At 44.3% G+C, this 20,432-nt stretch overlaps 1 protein-coding gene across 2 annotated transcripts in view; it reads left to right on the top strand.

The window, feature by feature from the left end:
• Window positions 1–19,520, top strand: part of nkd2b (NKD inhibitor of WNT signaling pathway 2b) — a 172,577-nt gene extending 153,057 nt beyond the window's left edge. The window contains exons 5-10 of one of the 2 annotated variants that reach the window (XM_068000703.1): window positions 1,930–2,057; window positions 4,323–4,418; window positions 9,635–9,782; window positions 11,281–11,365; window positions 13,878–14,005; window positions 17,135–19,520. In XM_068000703.1, coding sequence (XP_067856804.1) covers window positions 1,930–2,057; window positions 4,323–4,418; window positions 9,635–9,782; window positions 11,281–11,365; window positions 13,878–14,005; window positions 17,135–17,706 — 1,157 coding nt within the window. In that variant the 3' untranslated portion in view covers window positions 17,707–19,520. The remainder of the gene's footprint in view (window positions 1–1,929; window positions 2,058–4,322; window positions 4,419–9,634; window positions 9,783–11,280; window positions 11,366–13,877; window positions 14,006–17,134) is intronic. The other variant, XM_068000712.1, reaches the window with a different exon arrangement.
• The last annotated feature ends 912 nt before the right edge of the window (window positions 19,521–20,432 follow it).

The raw sequence follows: 20,432 nt of genomic DNA on the forward strand, positions 1-20,432 counted from the left end.
GTTAGGGTGTGCGGAGTTATCCAGGTTGCCCCGGAGTTATGCAGCGTGCCCCGGAGCTATCCAGGGTGTCCCGGAGTTACGCAGGGTGCCCTGGAGTTACGCAGCGTGCCCCGGAGTTATCCAGGGTGCCCCGGAGCTATCCAGGGTGCCCCGGAGTTATCCAGGGTGCCCCGGAGTTATCCAGCGTGCCCCGGAGCTATCCAGGGTGTCCCGGAGTTACGCAGGGTGCCCTGGAGTTACGCAGCGTGCCCCGGAGTTACGCAGCATGCCCCGGAGTTACGCAGCGTGCCCCGGAGTTACGCAGCGTGCCCCGGAGTTATCCAGGGTGCCCCGGAGTTACCCGGTGTGCCCCGGAGTTATCCAGGGTGCCCCGGAGTTACCCGGTGTGCCCCGGAGTTACGCAGCGTGCCCCGGAGTTACGCAGGGTGCCCCGGAGTTACCCGGTGTGCCCCGGAGTTACCCAGGGTGCCCCGGAGTTATCCGGTGTGCCCCGGAGTTACGCAGCGTGCCCCGGAGTCATCCAAGGTGCCCCGGAGTTATGCAGCGTGCCCCGGAGTTATCCAGGGTGCCCCGGAGTTATCCAGGGTGCCCCGGAGTTACCCAGGGTGCCCCGGAGTTATGCAGCGTGCCCCGGAGTTATCCAAGGTGCCCCGGAGTTACGCAGCATGCCCCGGAGTTACCCAGGGTGCCCCGGAGTTATCCGGTGTGCCCCGGAGTTACGCAGCGTGCCCCGGAGTTATCCAGCGTGCCCCGGAGTTACCCAGGGTGCCCCGGAGTTACGCAGCATGCCCTGGAGTTACGCAGCGTGCCCCGGAGTTACACAGGGTGCCCCGGAGTTACCCAGGGTGTCCCGGAGTTGTCCAGGGTGGCCCGGAGTTATCCAGGGTGCCCCGGAGTTATCCAGGGTGCCCCGGAGTTACCCGGTGTGCCCCGGAGTTACCCGGTGTGCCCCGGAGTTGTCCAGGGTGCCCCGGAGTTGTCCAGGGTGCCCCGGAGTTGTCCAGGGTGCCCCGGAGTTGTCCAGGGTGCCCCGGAGTTGTCCAGGGTGCCCCGGAGTTGTCCAGGGTGCCCCGGAGTTACGCAGCGTGTCCCGGAGTTACGCAGCGTGTCCCGGAGTTACGCAGCGTGCCCCGGAGTTGTCCAGGGTGCCCCGGAGTTGTCCAGGGTGCCCCGGAGTTACCCAGGGTGCCCCGGAGTTATCCAGGGTGTCCCGGAGTTATCCAGGGTGCCCCGGAGTTATGCAGAGTGCCCCGGAGTTATCCGGTGTACCCCGGAGTTATCCAGGGTGCCCCGGAGTTATCCAGGGTGCCCCGGAGTTATCCAGGGTGCCCCGGAGTTATCCAGGGTGCCCCGGAGTTATCCAGCGTGCCCCGGAGTTCCGGAGTTATCCGGTGTGCCCCGGAGTTATCCAGGGTGTCCCGGAGTTATCCGGTGTACCCCAGAGTTATCCAGGATGTCCCGGAGTTATCCAGGGTGTCCCGGAGTTATCCGGCATGCCTGCCTAAAACTAGTTTAGACTTGTTGCCTGTGCCCATCTCAGGCCCCTTCTGCCCTCTCGGGTAGACATAAAAGATCCCATGGTATTATTTCGAAGAAGAGCAGGGGAGTTCTCCCTGGTGTCCTGGCCAAAATTCATCCCTCAATCAGCATCGCTATAACAGATAATCTGCTCAATATCACATTGCTGTTTGTGGGACCTTGCTGTGCACAAATCGGCTGCCCCATTTCCTATGTTACAAGAATGACTACACTTCAAAAGTTCTTAATTGGCTGTAAAGCACTTTGGGACGTCCTGAGGTCATGAAAGGCGCTATATAAATGCAAGTCTTTCTATTATAATACTGAGAATTAATAAACTAACCCTGCATCACCGTTAGTCATTAATAGACGTTTTTAATGATTGCTAATTTTTCTTCCCTCTTTCACCAGTGGTGCTACCCCCGGAGAAGGCGGAGCCATGTGATGGATTCACACCGACTTTCAATCAAGAAGATGGAGAAAAGTGTCCCAGTAAAGAAACCAGCAGAGGGACGGGCAAGAAACGGCTGAACTTTGATGTGAGTTTTGAAATCTGGGAGATGATGAATGGTTGTTGAAGAAATTGGTTTAGGGAAAAGTTCTTTCCAGATGGAAAAAAAAGGGGTCATGGTTGACTTTGGTCATTTAAAAACAAAATGCTCCAACAAATGTCAGTGTCTGTTTACTAAAAATATTACAGTAGAGATAATTCTACAATCCCAGTAGGGAGCTGCACTCACACGGAGTATAGGTTGGGGAATCAGGGCTAAAGTGCTGGAATCTTAAGTCTGATCTGCACAACCTTTCAGCACAGGTCCCTACTGGGAGTGTAGGAGAACATAGGAACAGGAGCAGGCCATTCAGGCCCTCGGGCCTGTTCCGCCATTCAATTAGATCATGGCTGATTTATATCCTAACTCCATCTACCCACCTTGGTTCCATAACTCTTAATACCCTTGCCTAACAAAAATCTATCAATCTTAGTTTTGACATTTTCAGTTGACCCCCAGCCTCAACAGCTTTTTGGGGGAAGAGAGTTCCAGATTTCCACTACCCTTTGTGTGAAGAAATGCTTCCTGACATCACCCCTGAACGGCCGAGCTCTAATTTTAAGGTTAAGCCCCCATATTCTGGACTCTCCCACCAGAGGAAATAGTTTCTCTCCATCTACCCTATCAAATCCTTTAATCATCTTAAACACCTCAATTTGGTCACCTCTTAATCTTCTACACTCAAGGGAATACAAGCCTAGTCCATGCAATTTTTTTTCCTGTAATATAATTGCATGCATAAAACAAGATTGGATTACTCCTATCGTGTACTAGGCACTTAATCTCCTTTTTCGTTTGGCTTGAGCTCAACAAAATGGTTTCTATGAATCACATGCTAGTATTGGTCACACTTGCAGTGCATTAACCGTCAATGAAGACACCAATTTAATGATTTCCTCAAACTTTGCTTATTTGGCTTACGATAGAATGTATACCTCATACTTAAGTTACAACACTCACTTACCATGAAATATTCCAATACATACAATTTGAAACAATTTGAAGTTGTTACTATAAGGGCAAAATTGCATTCGCCCTTGTTCAACTGGTGGAAAACACATACTAGAACAGTGTTGTCCAATTTATTAGACATTACCCACATGTGGCCAATTGGGATTCCAAATGTGGAGAATTGCGTTTCTCATTGGTAAATAAATGATGAGTACTAGACCCCGTTGTTGGTCATGTGATCTCAATACTCCTATTCGCACGGCGTGTGCATGTGAACTTTAACCTTTTTGTCTGTACGTTGGTAAAATGGTAAGACGAAAAGCAGAGTGTGCGTGTTTTTTTGATTGTTGTGGGTGCTTTACTTCCTCGGTTACTGAATGGTGGTAGATGTTTGTTAAGTAAATATACACGTGAGGTACATTTACCTGTATTATGTGTAGGGCGTTTTGTGGCTAGTCAGCGATTTCTAATGGACAACACTGTACTAGAACTCCTCCATGTGGCTCAGTGGGTAAATGCAACATGTGGCGAGGAGCTGAAGCTTGTAGACCGGGTAGGTCCCGGATTCGATTTGACTGAGTTAGCTAATCTCAGCCCCCAGGGTGGGTTTAGAAAGGCTGCAGTTGGCCTTTGTGTTCATGGGCTGGGGAAGGGATAAATCAGCCAGGGTACCCAGCCCAAATTGCTCCCCAGCGATCCTCGCTGGAAAGTGGGGTTGTGTAGGTGTCGGGTGAGGCCTAATTGACTAGGCCTTCCAGCACTAGGCTCACACAGTGAAACTGTCATTTGGGCGAGGGTGCTGTCAGTATCTGTGGAACGGTATCCAGCGAGAATCGGTTCCTTCAATTAAGGGGAGGTCTGTTATATTTTTTTCCAAAACTCTCTGTTTAGCTGTCACTGTGCAATAAGCACCAATTGAATTTTAAGCTGCCGCTGAAATGCCACTTCAATGCAGTAACGCAAAAACTGGGTCATTGGACAGTAATTGAATAATAGGTAAAAGAAAAATAAACCAATGGAGTTCAAAGAAAAACAACGAAATGAAGGCAGCAACGTTGCTGATTAATTCTGAAATGAGCTAATAACTAATCCCCAAACCTTCCCCTGTGAGCAAATGCCCGGCTTCCACCGCTTCCCTACAACAGCAGAATTTAATAAGGGTTCGAACCTGGGTCCTGCATTACTGCCGCACCACATGTCGATGTTTCGAAGTACCTTAAGTTACGACGACATTTCAATCTGTTGAAAGAATCCCGCAAGTAGAGGAGAGATTTAGAACAGAGAAATGCACTTTCTTTTCAGGAGCTAGAGTGTGACGTGTCTGTTGAAGAAGACAACCGTCAGGAATGGACCTTCACTCTTTATGATTTTGACAACAGTGGCAAGGTTACTAAGGAGGTACAGTTACATTTGTTTCTGCTTCTTAGGAGGCCATGGTGTGTTAAGTTGTGCATATTGCCAATGTAAACCAGACTGGTACAATTCTTAGCAGCTCATAGTTGGGAGAAGTGGTAGGGAGTAATAACCAGCTCGCTCATATTTTGCCCCATCTATAACTTTTATATTGCTAACAAAACGGTGCCCAAATCCTATTGGCTAAGGTTGCAATTGCAAATGGGGTTTAAAAGTATATATTTTTTTACGCAGCGAGTTGTTATGATCTGGAACGCACTGCCTGAAAGGGTGGTGGAAGCAGATTCAATAGTAGCTTTCAAAAGGGAATTGGATAAATACTTGAAGAAGTAAAAAAATTTACAGGGCTAATTAGATAACTCTTTCAAAGATCCGGCACAGGCACGATGGACCGAATGGCCTCCTCCTGTGCTGTACCTGCTATGATACTATGATATTCTGTTGAAGCTTCTATTGAGATATTTTCAGGCTTGTAGGTGATGGATTGTTATCCAATGATTTCTGATGCTGCCACTGTGTTAGAGAAATTCCAGAAACCATTTTGGTCTAGTGAGTAAATGGGGTGAGATGCACCTGGTTGGGGCGATGGGGGGTGGGAGCGTGGGAGGAGATCGGGGCTGTGGAGATAATAGCTCAAGAAGCTGAAGCCAAGTCTTGGCTACGAGGGTCATGAAGCAAACCGAGGCCTGTGGAGAACCTCTGTTTCAGCAGAAGACCTGGCCCACAGGGTTGAGATGGCAACTGAGAGCCAGGAATGTTGCACAGTGAGTTTTGTCCATCTTGTCTTCGCTCCTTCGCAATGTCGGGCATGGGAGAACCTCAGACAATTTCTACAAGAAATAATATTGTTATTCAGGCAAATTCTTTGAAAATAGGAAATGAACAATTTCTTGCTGAGAACCTGGAGTGGGATAGGTTTTTATTGCAATGAGATTCCAGGAATTTTGAGCTTGTTAGCCTTGGATCAGTCCTCAATCTCGATACAAGTGCTTTCATCCGTTACATTGCACAGTTGCTATTTAATTATTTTGCTCTGACATCTGTTTTTTGTACTATGAGTTTTATACTATTTGATTTTTATTTAAAAAAAAGAATCGCCATGAGGGAATCAGTACTGTTCATTTGAACGTTAAAGTTTAAACAGGACTGCTCATGTTGAGATTCCTTCTGTAAGTTGTAACTGGTACTTTCTTTTTTGCTACTGTTGATTGTGGGTTAATTGCAGGACAAGCAGTGACTGGGCATTGGCAGTAGAGGGAAGGGTAAAGGTCTGACTTGACGTGAGATGATGTCTGGTTGATTAGTGGCCGTAGCAGTGGCTTGATTTAATTGTTGCTCACTGCAGCATTGGTGCAGAGAACAAATCAAAATCGTGTAGCCATTTCACTCTTGTTCCAGCCACCAACACCATGGTTCTCTTTGAGACACCCAACATGGTCAAACTATCAGGATTCCTTTGACTTTTCCTTACCAACTCGCTGGCGTGAAGAGTGGGCCGAAGATGCTCCTTCCTATAAATCACCATATCATCTCTATCCCTATGGAAGATCAACCAGGATTCCACCGAACAAGTTGTAGTTGGGCGCTCCTCAATCGCTTTTGAACTGAACAGGGAGAGTGCACCTCAAATCTTCACCTATGGGGCCTTCATGATGAAGACAAATGTCCTTGCACACACATACAAACCATGTCCCGTGTCGTTGACTCATGCCCACTAACTAAACTATCTGGTGGCCTACTCGCTTTGCATGCTGGTGTTGACAGTGCTCCAAAATGGCTGGGATTAAATGCTGAGTCTGCATACGGCAAATAAATAACCGCAGTATCGATATCTCTTGTTGATACCATCTCTATGAAAAAAGGTTGGGCAATTGTTTTTGTTGGGGAGGAAGAAAGGTGTAATTTTCATCATGACTATGTAACATTGAACAACAACTACTGCTGACCTTTTTTTATAGTGTTCCTCACACAGAGTTTCTGAAAGCTTGAGTTGGACACCGAGCATAAAAAGGAGGAATGGGGGGAGGCATGTGAGGAGAGGAGACTTGAAGGGACAGTGCAAGAGATGGGCTTTTAGGAGCCTATTTAAAGCAGAGAGTGGTAGAAAATTCTTTAGAGCAGGAAGCGACAAAATATGATGCTTTTTTGACGTGATTTATATTGTCGCTATCTCTGTTTTCTTTGAATTTGGTTTTGGGAGGCGAACAACACTCTCAAGACCGCGTTTATTGCCCTTTCCTAGCTGCCCTGAGGGCATCAAGAGTCAACCACGTACTGTGGGACTGGAGTCACATGTAGGCCCAGACCAGGTATGGTTGGCAGGTTTAAACTCATGACCTCTGAACCACTAAGCTACTGTGCCCAATGAGTTTGTTTACACTTTTTCTTTCTCCCAGTGAAAACTGAAGTATTCATGAATAATTCCCATTGTGAGGTTGCATCCCAGTGTTAGGCTGTGTCAGTGGTATCGATGGGATAAGATATGGTGAATGAGCTCAAACGGTGTGGGTTTTAGTGCTGCTTCTGCACAAGGTAATGTTGAATGACCTAATCGAGGTCTTTAAAATTATGAAAGGGTTTGGTAGGGTAGACGCAGAGAAAATGCTTCCATTTGTAGGGACTCCAAAATTAGGGGCCATAAATATAAGATAGTCACTAATAAATCCAATAAGGAATTCAGGAGAAACTTCTTTACTCAGAGTGGTAAGAATGTGGAACTTGCTACCAGATGGAGTAGTTGAGGCGAAAAGCATAGATACATTTAAGGGAAAGCTAGATAAACACATGAGGGAGAAAGGAAAGATGGATATGCTGATAGGGTTAGATGAAGTAAGATGGGAGCATAAACACCGGTATAGACCAGTTGGGCCGAATGGCCTGTTCCTCTGCTGTACATTCTATGTAGTTCAACGTAAAATGGCCTCCGGTTCATAATAAATATGTATCTTTGAGTTGGATGGTATCTGTTTTTGGGACAATTCTCCGCATGTCACAGGAGTGAAGCCTCGACATTGGTCTAAGTTATCCGGGCACATTGTCGGCAAATGGCAGGCAGGGTTCATCACTGCTGGCACCTACCAAGAAGTGCGAGTCATCCACTTTGGACCTAAGAAAGATAGACCAGGGTATTTTCTAAATGGCGAGAAGCCAGGAACTGGGGATGAGCAGAGAGATTTAGGGGTCCAAGTACAGAAATCACTCAAAGCTAGTGGACAGGTACAAAAAATAATTAAAAAGGCTAATGGAATGTTGGTCTTTATCTCAAAAGAGCTAGACTACAAAGGGGTGGAAGTTTTGTTACAACTATACCCCTCTGGCTAGACCCCATCGGGAGTACTGCATTCAGTTCTGGGCACTGCACCTCAGGAAGATGTATTGGCCTTGGAGGGGGTGCAATGCAGATTCACCAGAATGATACTGGGGTTAAAAGGGTTAAATTATGAGGACAGGTTGCATAGACGAGGTTTGTATTCATAAGAACAAGAAATAGGAGCAGGAATAGGCCATATGGCCCCTCGAGCCTACTCCGCCATTCAACAAGATCATGGCTGATCTTTGACCTCAACTCTACTTTCCCGGCCGATCCCCATATCCCTTGATTCCCTTAGAATCCCTGGAATATAGAAGATTAAGGGCTGATCGAATTGAGGTGTTAAAGATGATTAAAGGATTTGATAGGGTAGACAGAGAGAAATTATTTCCTCTGGTGGGAGAGTCCAGAACAAGGGAGCTTAACCTTAAAATTAGAGCTAGGCCGTTCAGGGGTGATGTCAGGAAACACTTCTTCACACAAAGGGTAGTGGAAATCTGGAACTCTCTCTCCCAAAAAGCTGTTGAGGCTGGGGGTCAATTGAAAATTTCAAAACTAAGATCAATAGATTTTGGTTAGGCACGGGTATTAAGGCATATGGAGCAAAAGCTGGTAAATGGAATTGAGGTACAAATCAGCCATGATTTAATTGAATGGCCGAACAGGCTTGAGAGGCTGAGGCACTGAATGGCCTATGAGAAAACTTAGGACACTTTGTTCATTTTTATCTTTGCTTTCACTACACTAAAAATTTAAATGTAATCTAAAATGTGATACCATATTGACACATATTAAGTGTGCCTGAATTTGAATGGACTAGTTAGGGAGCCATTGCGTTTTACTTTTTTGAGATGCACAATATCGTATAGCACGTGGACTAGTGCTTGAATAATGCACTTGTCCAAACGTTAACCTATGGGAAAAGCTTCTGTGCAGCCAAGGATTTTGCATTGACAAAAACATAGCTGTTTGACACAAAACTCAGAAATGTAGTAAACCATGTGGAGGATAGTAACAGACTTCAGGAGGACATAGACCAGACTGGTTGAAATGGACAGACACATGGCAGATGAAATTTAACGCAGAGAAGTGTGAAGTGATGCATTGAGGAGAGGCAATGTAAACAAAATGACAATTTTAAAGGGTGCAAGAACGGAGAGACCTGGGGATGTGCGTACACAAATCTTTGAAGGTGGCAGGACAAGTTGAGAAGGCTGTTGAAAAAGCATATGGGAGCCTTGGCTTTATAAACAGAGGCATAGAGTACAAAAGCATGGACGTTATGCAAAACCTTTATAAATCACTGGTTGGGCCCCAGCTGGAGTATTGTGTCCAAATCTGGGCACCAAACTTTAGGAAGGATATCAAGGCCTTCGAGAGGGTGTAGAAGAGATTTACTCGACTGGTACCAGGGAGATTTCACTTACATGGGCAGACTAGAGAAACTGGGATCATTCTCCTTACAGCAGAGAAGGTTAAGGGGAGATTTAATTAAGGTGTTCAAAATCATGAAGTGTTTTGATCGAGTCAATAAAAAGACACTGTTTCCAGTGGCAGAAGGATCGGTTACCAGAGGACATAGTTTTACGGTAATTGGCAAAAGAACCAGAGGCGAGATGAGGTGAAATATTTTTACCCAGCGAATTGTTATAATCTGGAATGCACTGCCTGAAAGGATGGTGGAGGCAGATTCAATAATAACTTTCAAAAGGGAATTAGATAAATACTTGAAGGGAAACTTTGCAGGGCTATGGGGAAAGAGCAGGGGAATGGGACTAACTGGATAGCTCTTTCAAAGAGCCAGCAGAGGCCCAGTGGGCAGAATGGTCTCCTTCTGCGCCATATCATTTTATGATTCTGTTAACCGTGTGTATATTTGTTTTACATGTAGGATATGTCCAGCCTGATGCACACAATCTATGAAGTTGTCGATGCTTCGGTAAACCAATCATCTACCAGCAGCAAGACGCTGAGGGTAAAGTTGACGGTGACCCCTGAACCCTCCCATAGGAAGAAAGATGGCCTCGCCAATGGACAAGGTAAACCGCTTGACGTTTGAGTGGTCGTCTACAGTAGTCCCAACATCAAATAGTTTTCTTTGTTTAATTTTTTTATCCTGAAGCTTGTCTCTCTGAACAGGTGGGATGACCCGTGTTGCTTGCTGGCAAGTATTTGGACTGCCTGTTCATTAAATATGATTGCCCAGCAAAACTTTTAAGTAGCCTCAATACCACATCTCTATGCAATCCTTAGAAACAGACTATAATGCCCAGTCTCACTGTGATGCTGCAAGTTTTTTTTAAAGTTCCCCTCCCTGCAATTACACATTGCACCATTATTGTCATGGTTTCAGTCATGGCTCAGTGGTAGCACTCTCGTCTGTGAGTCAGAAGATTGTGGGTTCAAGTCCCACTCCAAAGATTTGAGCACATAATCCAGTGCAATACTGAGGGAGCACTGCAATGTCGGAGGTGCCATTTTCGGATGAGACGTTAAACCGAGGCCCCGTCTGCCCTCTCAGGTGAACGTAAAAGATCCCATGGCACTATTTCAAAGAAAAGCAGGGGAGTTCTCCCCGGTGTCCCGGCCAATATTTATCCCTCAACCAACATCACTAAAACAGATGATCTGGTCATTAATCCTATTGCTATTTGTGGGACCTTGCTGTGCACAAATTGGCTGCCTCGTTTCCTACATTACAACAGTGACTACACTTCAAAAGTACTTCATTGGCTGCAAAGCGCTTTTGGGCATCCTGAGGTTGTGAAAGGTGCTATATAAATGCAAGTCTTTCTTTCTTTATTCTTCTGGTTTTGGATTCAATCTTGACTATAGTTTCCACACTGTTTCACAACCTTCCATGAAAACAGAAGATCTCACACGGAATGAGTCGCCATGGCCTGAATTGCTTTGGAAACCGACGGGGACAGTGCGTGGGGGAGGAGTTAAAATTGGCCGAATCCACTTGCCAGCCTGAGACCGCACTGTTTCCACCCTACACCATTTTATCTTCCCTGACTTTAATTTATGTAGAATTACATAGAATTTATAGCACAGAACAGGCCATTTGGCCCAACAGGTCTATGCTGGTGTTTATACTCCACACAAGCCTCCTCCCTCCTTACTTCATCTTACCCTATCAACATATCCTTCTATTCCTTTCTCCCTCATGTGTTTATCTAGCTTCCCCTTAAATTCATCTGTTATTTTTCTCAACCACTCCTTCTGGTAGCGAGTTCCACATTCTAACCATTCTCTGGGTAAAGATGTTTCTTCTCAATTCCCTATTAGATTTATTAATGACTATCTTATATTTATGGCCTCTTGTTTTGGACTCCCCCACAATTTATAGTGAGGTGGTTTTCATTCTCTGCATGAATTCAATCCCAGATCCCACACTGTCCTTCACTGAATGCCGCTGAAAATTTCATTTGAGGGAGTGTAATTTTCAAGGAGTTTGGGAAATGCTGTGAGGCAGTGAGCACTGGCTGAGCTGAGCAGGTTGATGGGACGAATCTTTGTGCTTGTCTTTTGCAGATCGAGAAAACAGTCGGAGCAGGAACGAAGCTGAACACACGGAGGAAATGAAGAGCGCAGATAGAAGGCTCTCTGCCCAGCTGAGGTACAGGAGGCTACTCCATCTCCCCCAACACGTTTCTGACCTGATGTCTGCAGTACAAGCATCATTGACAAGGGAGATGAAACGGAAAAGCCTTGGTGCTGAGCACTTGAATTTGTTGCTGGTTTCTCAGTGAAATGCGGCAAGATCGAGTCTTTGAGAAGTGTGATTCTATGAGGCTCAACTCCCAGTGGACATTCTCGCTTGTCAGGAACACAGGTTGCAGAACCAACCCTGTGGTGTTGTAGCCCTTTCTCCAACCCACTTTCCACTCTGGGAGAGGAGCCTTGAAAAATGATCCCTAAGTCTTTTAGGAATAAACTTGTCCCTTTTTCACAGATTAATCCCACTTTACTTGCCACAATACTCAATCCCTTTTCTCCATTAAGAGCATCCAAATGTCTCTGGGACCTGGCAATTTATTCTGCAGCTCTACTATCCTTGGATGTATGGGTTCCTCCCAATTTCCTTCCTTGCTCCTAGTTTCCTAATTTTTAAATTTGTGCCCCCTGGTTTTGACCATTGTGAACAATTTGCTTGTCAATTCCAAAAATATCTTTAAAACTTCAATTTGATCATCTCAAAGTGCCATCTTTTCCAACTTCTTTAACCTTTCTTCATAACTTATCTTCTTGATACCTGGATCCTTCTTTGTTTCTCACCTCTCTGGAGTCTTAAGTCGTAATATCCTCCCTATGATTAGGTTGGGTACAAATAAGTTGAGGACATAAATACAAACTGTTGAAGAGCAAGTTCAGGACTGGTGTTGGGAAACACATCTTCACACAAAGAGCGATTGATGCCTTGAGTGGCCTCCTGGGTAGGACCATGAAGGAAAGAACTTGGGAATCATTCATGAGGTATGTTCTCAGGCTTCTTCTATAGACGAGAGGGGCCAAATGGCCTCCCTCATCTGTACTAATCTTTGCGAGGTGATGAGAACTGCACACAGTCCTCCAGTTAAGATCTAACCAATGCCTTTGGATTTTTACTGTATTCTTTTGCGACTGCAGCTCGCTATTGTACAGATGGCTCCATCTTCTTTAACCCCTATCTCTCTATCCCAATCAGCACACTGCAACTTTGACCCATTTAACACTTACTCCCTCTTCTGGTTCCTTGCCCCCATTACTAATTACTTTACTGGACTTCATTGACCTAGTTACCTAAATCCTTCTGAATCTGGTTGCATTGATTCCCATACATCCAAACATTATTTGCTCAGCCTCCTATTTTGCTAAAATTAGCTAACTTGGAAATTTCCCTACAATATCCTTATCCCTTAATATAGGTTATAAAAAGCAAGGCTATCCACTGGGTGCCTATCTTCATTTTAGCTTCATTGATAGCTGTCCTCTGTTTCCTGGTTTGAGCTAATTGCTTGGCCAACACCAGACTTTGTCTCGTGTTATTGTGTTGTTTTATGCTATTAGTTGCCAAAATATCAAAAGCTTTCTGTAAATTCATGTATATATCAGCTGTACTTTCCCTGCCCACTATGCCATAGAATCTTGCAGCACAGAAGGAGGCTCTTTGGCCCATCGTACCTGTGCTGGCTCTTTGAAATTAGTTCCACTCCCCCCGCCCCCTACCAGCTCTTTTCCCATGGCCTCTTCAAAAAAAAGCTTCAGCAAACTTCCTTTCCTTGAACTTGTGCAAAGTACTCTATAACAAGTTGTACCTTTCCCTGTGTTCACATACTCAGAATAATTTTGAACCTGATGGGCTACAGTTTCCTGCTATTCCTCAATCCTACTTGGGAAAAATGGAGCCATGTTACTTTCCAATCCTCCTGAATCTCTCCCAAATTTAGCAAAATTACTAAAGACCATTGTTACAGCTTCATTAATTTTAGTTTCTAACTCTTTTAAGACTTGCGGATTCAAGTCTGGGTTGGCTAGTTTGTGTGTTTTGAGTACTAACTTTCAGTGATCCTACATATCCATTGTTATTTGCTTCTAGCTGCTTGACATGCTTCTTGAGGGTTCCTGGAAATCAGTGGTCCCGCTTAAGCAATTTTCCCTGCTCTTCTTGGGTAAAGGCCAATGGGAAGTAACTAGTTGACATCTCTGCCATTTTTTGTCCCTGAATTCTCCATTTCCACTATCGTTTTTAAATAGACTGATTTCTTTCACCCTTCGTTTACTGTGCATATTTTGAAGAGACCTTTATTGTTAATTCTGGCAGCAAAAGAGAAAAGTGCCCAAGTATGGATACCTTTATTATGCCGCACTTTAAGAGCTGCAGACTCGTTGGAAATTTGCCAGGTCAAAGTTCAAACAAAAAGGGGGAAGGTATTGAGGTATTTTGAAATGAAACCAGACCTTGTTCCAAGGGAAGTCAAGGGTGTGATCTTACAGTTGATGCATTTGGGTTGAGGAAACTGGCCTTGGTTCAACCCAAACTGAGCCCAGCCTGCTGAGCTCACGCTGAGGCTTGAGCTATTAATGTGTTGGGAGTGAGTCAACAGTGGAAGGCTAATAAAGAATCTTAATTGATCTCCGTTCTCTTGCAGAAGATACAACAGTGATCAGCAGCATTCAAATATTCGTGAACATTACTGTGTAGATGAAAACACAGAGCGAAGAAACCATTACCTGGACTTGGCTGGGATAGAAAACTACACATCTAAATTTGGCCCAGGTATAGAAATGAAATGGCCATTACTCTTGCTTGGTTATTAAGAGTACGTTCTGGTCTTCCTAGCGATTTGGATTGTTTGTTTGTAAATCAGGTTGAACAATTGTGTCCATTAGTGTTGGGCTGCTTATACATTCAGAGTGCACTTTTCATAAAATTATAGAGTCTTACAGCACAGAAGGAGGGCATATGGCCCATCGTGCCTGTGTCGACTCTTTGAAAGAACTATCCAATTAGTCCCACTCCCCGCTCTTTCCCCATTGCCCTGCAAAACTTTCCTTTTCAAATATTTATTTAATTCCCTTTTGAAAGTTACTATTGAACCTGCTTCCACCGCCCTTTCAGGCAGTGCATTCCAGATCATACAACTCGCTGCGTAAAAAAAATTTTCCTCATCTACTCTCTGGTTCTTTTGCCAATTACCTTAAATCTGTGTCCTTTGGTTACTGACCCTCCTGCCAATGGAATAAGTTTCTCCTTATTTACTCTATCGAAACTGTTCGTAATTTTGAACACCTCCATTAAATCACCCCTTAACCTTCTCTGGGCTGAGGAGAACAATCCCAGCTTCTCTGGTCTCTCCACATAACTGAAGTCCTGCATCCCCGGTATCATTCTAGTAAATCTCCTCTGCACCCTGCCCAAGGCCCTGGTATTCTTGTTAAAGTGTAGTTCCCAGAATTGGACAGTGCTTTATAAAGATTTAGCATAAATTCTTGCTTTTGTACTTTTAGATATATTTAGTGCCCATCAAGAATGAGCTCAATTTGCCAACTGAAAAGAGCAGGAAGTTGGAAGGTTACCTTCTACAGTGTGATGAAGCCTCACGTTTGTAAATAGAGGGACATATAAACTTGTTAATGGCCGCCGCAAACCAACAGATGGTTATTGGTTGGGCAGCTCATTCATGCCTCCCTTCCTCATCATCCCTCCCCATCTTGAAGCCAAATAAAAACTGACTGACCAATGGAAACGTAGTGCCTTTGAAATAAAGTGGAATGTGCTGTTACCCAGATTGATCTTCAGTTTATTTACAAATGAACACATTTTGTTGAAGTTTGGGGAGGGACTTTAAAAAAAAATTTCTCCTAATTGTACTGAGACACACAATCATTTTCATCTTTTGCAGCCATCGCTGACATTAAGCCCTGTAGGTCGGGTATAGTACAAGTTAACCACTTTAACAATCAGCCTGAACCTCTGATTACCTTCCATTTTCCACATGGTCATGTGGCTCTTGAGTGAGTTTACCAATTTACAGTTAGCTCAGAGCTGCTGACTCTCTTTTACCCCCCACTAGGATTTGGTTTAAAGCCACCTAAACTATTTTCATCCAGGGTCTCAGAAGTAGGTATTCATCCCATCAGTCTATCCTCGAGACTCCAATCTCAAAGTGGAAAGAATCATTTTGTATTATCCATTAATGCAGCTCCTTTAAACACTCTTGAGGTTACTGAAAATACAACGTTGCTGGCCAATTCTGCCATATTGGATGTGTCTGCTGCTGTTGGTAACTGTTTAATGATTGGTTGCATCCATTCCTCCCAGTTAAAGTGGCTTGGTTTGGTTGCCTCACTTAGTGACAACCAAACCACTTTCAAATAGTCCAGTGTCGTCCAATACGTTAGCCACTTGCCACATTGGCTGATTGGGAATCCAGATGTGGCTAATTGCATTTCTGATTAGTGAATAAACAATGAGTAATAAACCCAGTCATTGGTCATGTGATCTCAATATTTATATTCGCATGGCGAGTGCTTGTGAACTTTAACCTTTATGTGCATTTGTTGATAAAGTGATAAGATGAAAAGCAGAGTGTGCGTGTTTTTTTTGATCATTGTGGCTGCTTTACTTCCTTGGTCACTGAATAGTGGTAGATGTTTGTTAAGTAAATATACACATGAGATACATTTGCCTGTATTGTGTGTAAGGCGTTTTCTACTAAAATTAGTGCATGCAGCTAAAACGTGTTGCCGTGGCAATACCTGTGGCTAGTCAGCAATTCTTATTGGACAACACTAAAATAATGAGTGCTTCAATTAAGGGGACAAAAGGGTAGGTCAACTGCAAACTGTCCATGTGGAACAAATATAAATTGGCAGTATGTAGCATTAATGAAGTCTGCTGAAATAACAGATGGTTTGGGACAAGTTCAGCCTTCACGGGCGACTTAGCAGCATTCTGGCATTTTGTGGGCTCCCAGATGGTTTTGGCACTGATAGGGTTAAGAGCTGGTTTCCTTTTCAGATCAAAGCAGGGTAACGACGGTGCCAAATTGGACTGCTGCCTATGCCCAGCGCTACATGATCCACACAAGAGCAGGAACTTATCTCCTGTACAAATACACAGAGCGCTGGAAGGTGGCCAACTTTCATTCACACTCGGCGATAAATTAACCGCCCCAAGGCACAGCATAGCAGCAGAACTCCAGGGCACACTTAAAAGGTTGACCTTGAATCCTGGAAAAGTGGGCAGTGTAATTCAGAATGACTGACACTAAGGCTGTTCTTCACATGCTGACCGATGCAATCAGAATTCCTGCAGTAGGGCAGTGGTCACTGTTTCCATCTTTTTCCAGTGCAAGTGGTAACACAATGAAGGGACACCTGACCTGTGCCTAAATGCAAAAATCCTATTTCCATGTTGGCTGTAAACCACATTAAATCTATTGCGTTACATAGGATTACATGACTTAGAATCTACAGCACAGAAACAGGCCATTCGGCCCAACTGGTCTGTGCCAGTGCTTATACGCCACATGAACCTCCTCTCACTCTAATTACCTTTTTCCACCTGGCCCCTGTATGTCTCTGTTCCTTTCTCCCTCATGTAGGTATCAAGCTTCCCCTTAAATTTATTAATGCTCTCTGCTTCAACCACACCATGCGGCAGTGTGCTCCACACTCTGTGTGAAGAAATTCTTTCTAAATTCTTTATTTGATCTGTTAGTGGCTATCTTATATTTATACCCCTTTCTTCTGGACTTGCCCACAAGTGGAAACAGTTGCTCCTCAACCACCCTATTGAACCACTTCCTAATTTTGAAGACCTCTATCAGGTCTCCTCATGGTCTTCTCAAAAGTGATCAGATCTTTTCACTGTTGATGCTGGTTTGTTTCCAATCTCTTTCAGGGTCCCCGCCGTTGCAGACCAGGCAAGAGCACCATGGGAAAAGCGCTCACTCCCAGAGCAGGTCGCGATCCCAGGAATCGGAGGCCCACAGCAACCACCACCGTCGATCCCAGCTCCTCCTGGACCAGCCCTCTCCGGCCAGCGCGGGCGAGCTCAACACCACCAGGCCGGGCGAAACGCACCAGCGGCCGAAGTGCCAGGAGAAGCCGCTCGGGAAGTCGCCCAAAGGGGCGGGGAAAGCTCCCGCCCCGCTCGGCCAGGGCAGCGGAAATAAGGCGGGGAAAGGCCTGCATTACCACTCCCAGCCCAGCCACGCGGGGCATGACCTCCATCACCTCCAGCAACAGCAACAACACAGCCATAAAAAGTACCGGCAACGAACGAAAGACAACCACTCCCCACTGAAAGCAGCCCAGGCTCAGCCTCCGGCACTGGAGCAGGAATTCGTGCGGGATCTCCCGCCGGTCATGTCGAGCGAGGGCTACGTCATGCCCGTCGTTCAGAGACACGAGCACCACCACCATCACGAGCACCATCATCACCATCACTACCACCATTACCACCAGTCGTGAGGAGCCAGAAACAGCAGCAAGAAAGAAAAAAAAAACGCCCCGTGTTTGAGGGCTGTGATTTTGCCCATCTCCGCGGTGACTGTGATTTTATGCGCGTGGTACTCTGGCGACGGTCATTTTTTGAACTGACCCGTTCAGGCGTGCGCGATCAGTGGATGGGAACAAGCCGGTTTTAAAACTCAACTTGTCGGCTCCGCGAAGTTGCATTTTTCTCACGGTTATAAAAAAGGAACGTTTTTGGGTTTTATTTTTCTCAGTTTGAACTGATACACGTGCAAATCTCTTTAGGGATAATAATCACTTTCTTAAGTTCTCCCCAATGTCTACGTGACTCAGGTGAGATGTAAAGCTCCTTGGCTACACGTAAGGCTGCCCACCACGAAGCACGGGCCTACTTTATATGTTTTTTTTTATATATATATAATGATCGAAAATTATCCAAGAAGATTTGAAACACCACTGCCATTACTCGGCTGCATAAGAAATATAAACGTCAGAATTTATTATATGTTTTATTATTAGCTGAAAGGAACTTCTATTTTATACTGGACTGAAAATATCCGCTCACTCGCTCTGTGGTACTGTGGGTCTGAGCTACCAAGATGAAATATCTATGATAGAAGCCCTCAGCTCATTCTGCAAGCCATTTAGGAATTGGCTTCTTCTGTCAAAGCACGATTGCCTTTACTGTAGGCACCATTTGAAGTGTATTGTGTTATGAACTGACACATAGAATAGTCTGTCAGCTTGTATTAATAGCACCATAAGGATGAATGTAACACATTGTAATCATTTTTTAAAAAAATATAATTTATTCATATATTGAGAAATCTCTTATTTTTTAGTTATATCCTCTTTGGTTTCTGTCATCGACGCTGACATTATCGATCCCACCTTCATGGGGAAGTGTTTGGCAAATTTTTTTTGTTTTGTTGGCGACGAGCAACCATGCGTGGTTTTTCTCCTGTCAACTGCGCGTGACACCGTGAGGCTTTTCGATGCGATTACGCGACCTTGGAGAGTATTTGCAAACCAGTTACAAGAAGCTCTGCCAACCACTTTTTCTTTTCCCCCCATGAAGACGCTACACCTTTAAGCAGCAAATGATGTTAGATGTGTGAATAGGCTGCCAACACAGTAGCCACACCCTGGTATAATACTGCTCCCTTGCTAAAGTGTCTTGCAAAACACTTGATCATGTTTGAAAACAGAGGATGATGGGGACAGGCTGACGGGTGATGGCATAATATCTCCACCTCTGCCACTACTAATTCATTTTCTAAATTGCTTTTATTAAATCAAAAGTATTGAAAAAGTTGACATGACAGAAGATCATTCTCTCAAGGCTCAAATCTTTGCAAACATTTAGAACAGACTATTCCAGGAACTGAACTGAGCTTTAAAAAAACAATTCCCTAATTCTGCTTTTAGTACAAAACTCATATCAGAATCCCTCTGTAACCTCTTGCTTGTGCAAAACTGCATTTTCTTGTATACCTGCCAGAGATCTTCTGTCCTATAGGTCACCACAGCTCTGTATTGCAATCTTAGTCACGATTAACACTTTCTCAGAGCTGACACTAGTGCCTAGGATCGTTACTGTAATACTTTTCTTACATTCCAGTTTTGGGTGGATTTTTCCCCATATTATGTCGACAGTATTCTCCCAGATATGTTATCGAAAGTAGCCAATACCATATTGTAGTGATATTTTTGTAAAAAAAACCTTTCATAATAGTTCTACTTTATTGGATTTCACTGCGATTTTTGTATAGTATTGTACATGGACCTAATTAAATGTATTATTTATTTAACGACAAGCAATCTGTTTTCATTTGAAGTGTGAAGTGTGGCCAGACTCCTCAGCTAACTTGCCAGACATCTCAAGTTCTTCCTTAACTGCGACATGGACAACAATTTAGAGATGGTGAAACCTTGTTGGCAGAATATATTGGGCTTGTTTTTTTGTTTATCGAAAGTTTTTACAAAACACAAACTACAAGCAGCTCTCAAAACTCCTCTGTACTAAGACCATGCACAGAATGGAGATTCACTAAAATGAATGGGTTTTCTTCATGATCCAGTGTCTGGGAAACCTGATTTTATTTGAGTTAAAACCTGTGTGTTACTTTCCTTATGATGCGGTTCCATTTTCATGAGGACTTGGCCCCTTTTAAGTTTAAGCGTTCTCTTAGAAAAGTATCGAATCATAGAATGATACAGCACTGAAGGAGGTCATTTGGCTCATCATACCTGTGCTGGCTCTCTGAAAGAGCTATCCACTTAGTCTCATTCCTTTTTCCCAAAGCCCTGCAATTTTTTCTCTTCAAGTATTTATCCAGTTCCCTTTTGAAAGTTATTATTGAATCTGCTTCCAACACCCTTTCAGGCAATGCATTCCAGATCATAACAACTCGCTGCATAAAAAAATGTTCTCCTCATCTCCCCTCTGGTTCTTTTGCCCATTACCTTAAATCTGTGTCCTCTGGTTACCAACCCTCCTGCCACTGGAAACAGTTTCTCCTTATTTACTCTATCAAAACCCTTCATGATTTTGAAAACCTCTATTAAACAGAGAGATCAAGAAAGAGAGAAACACAGATTGAGAAAGAGAGAAACAGACAGATCGAGAAAGAGAAACAGACAGTTCGAGAGGGAGAAACAGATCGAGAGAGAAACATACAGATCATGAAAGAGAGAAACAGACAGATCATGAAAGAAAGAAA

The sequence above is a fragment of the Heptranchias perlo genome, chromosome 2 (genome assembly GCF_035084215.1).
Source record: "Heptranchias perlo isolate sHepPer1 chromosome 2, sHepPer1.hap1, whole genome shotgun sequence".
Lineage (NCBI taxonomy): Eukaryota > Metazoa > Chordata > Chondrichthyes > Hexanchiformes > Hexanchidae > Heptranchias > Heptranchias perlo.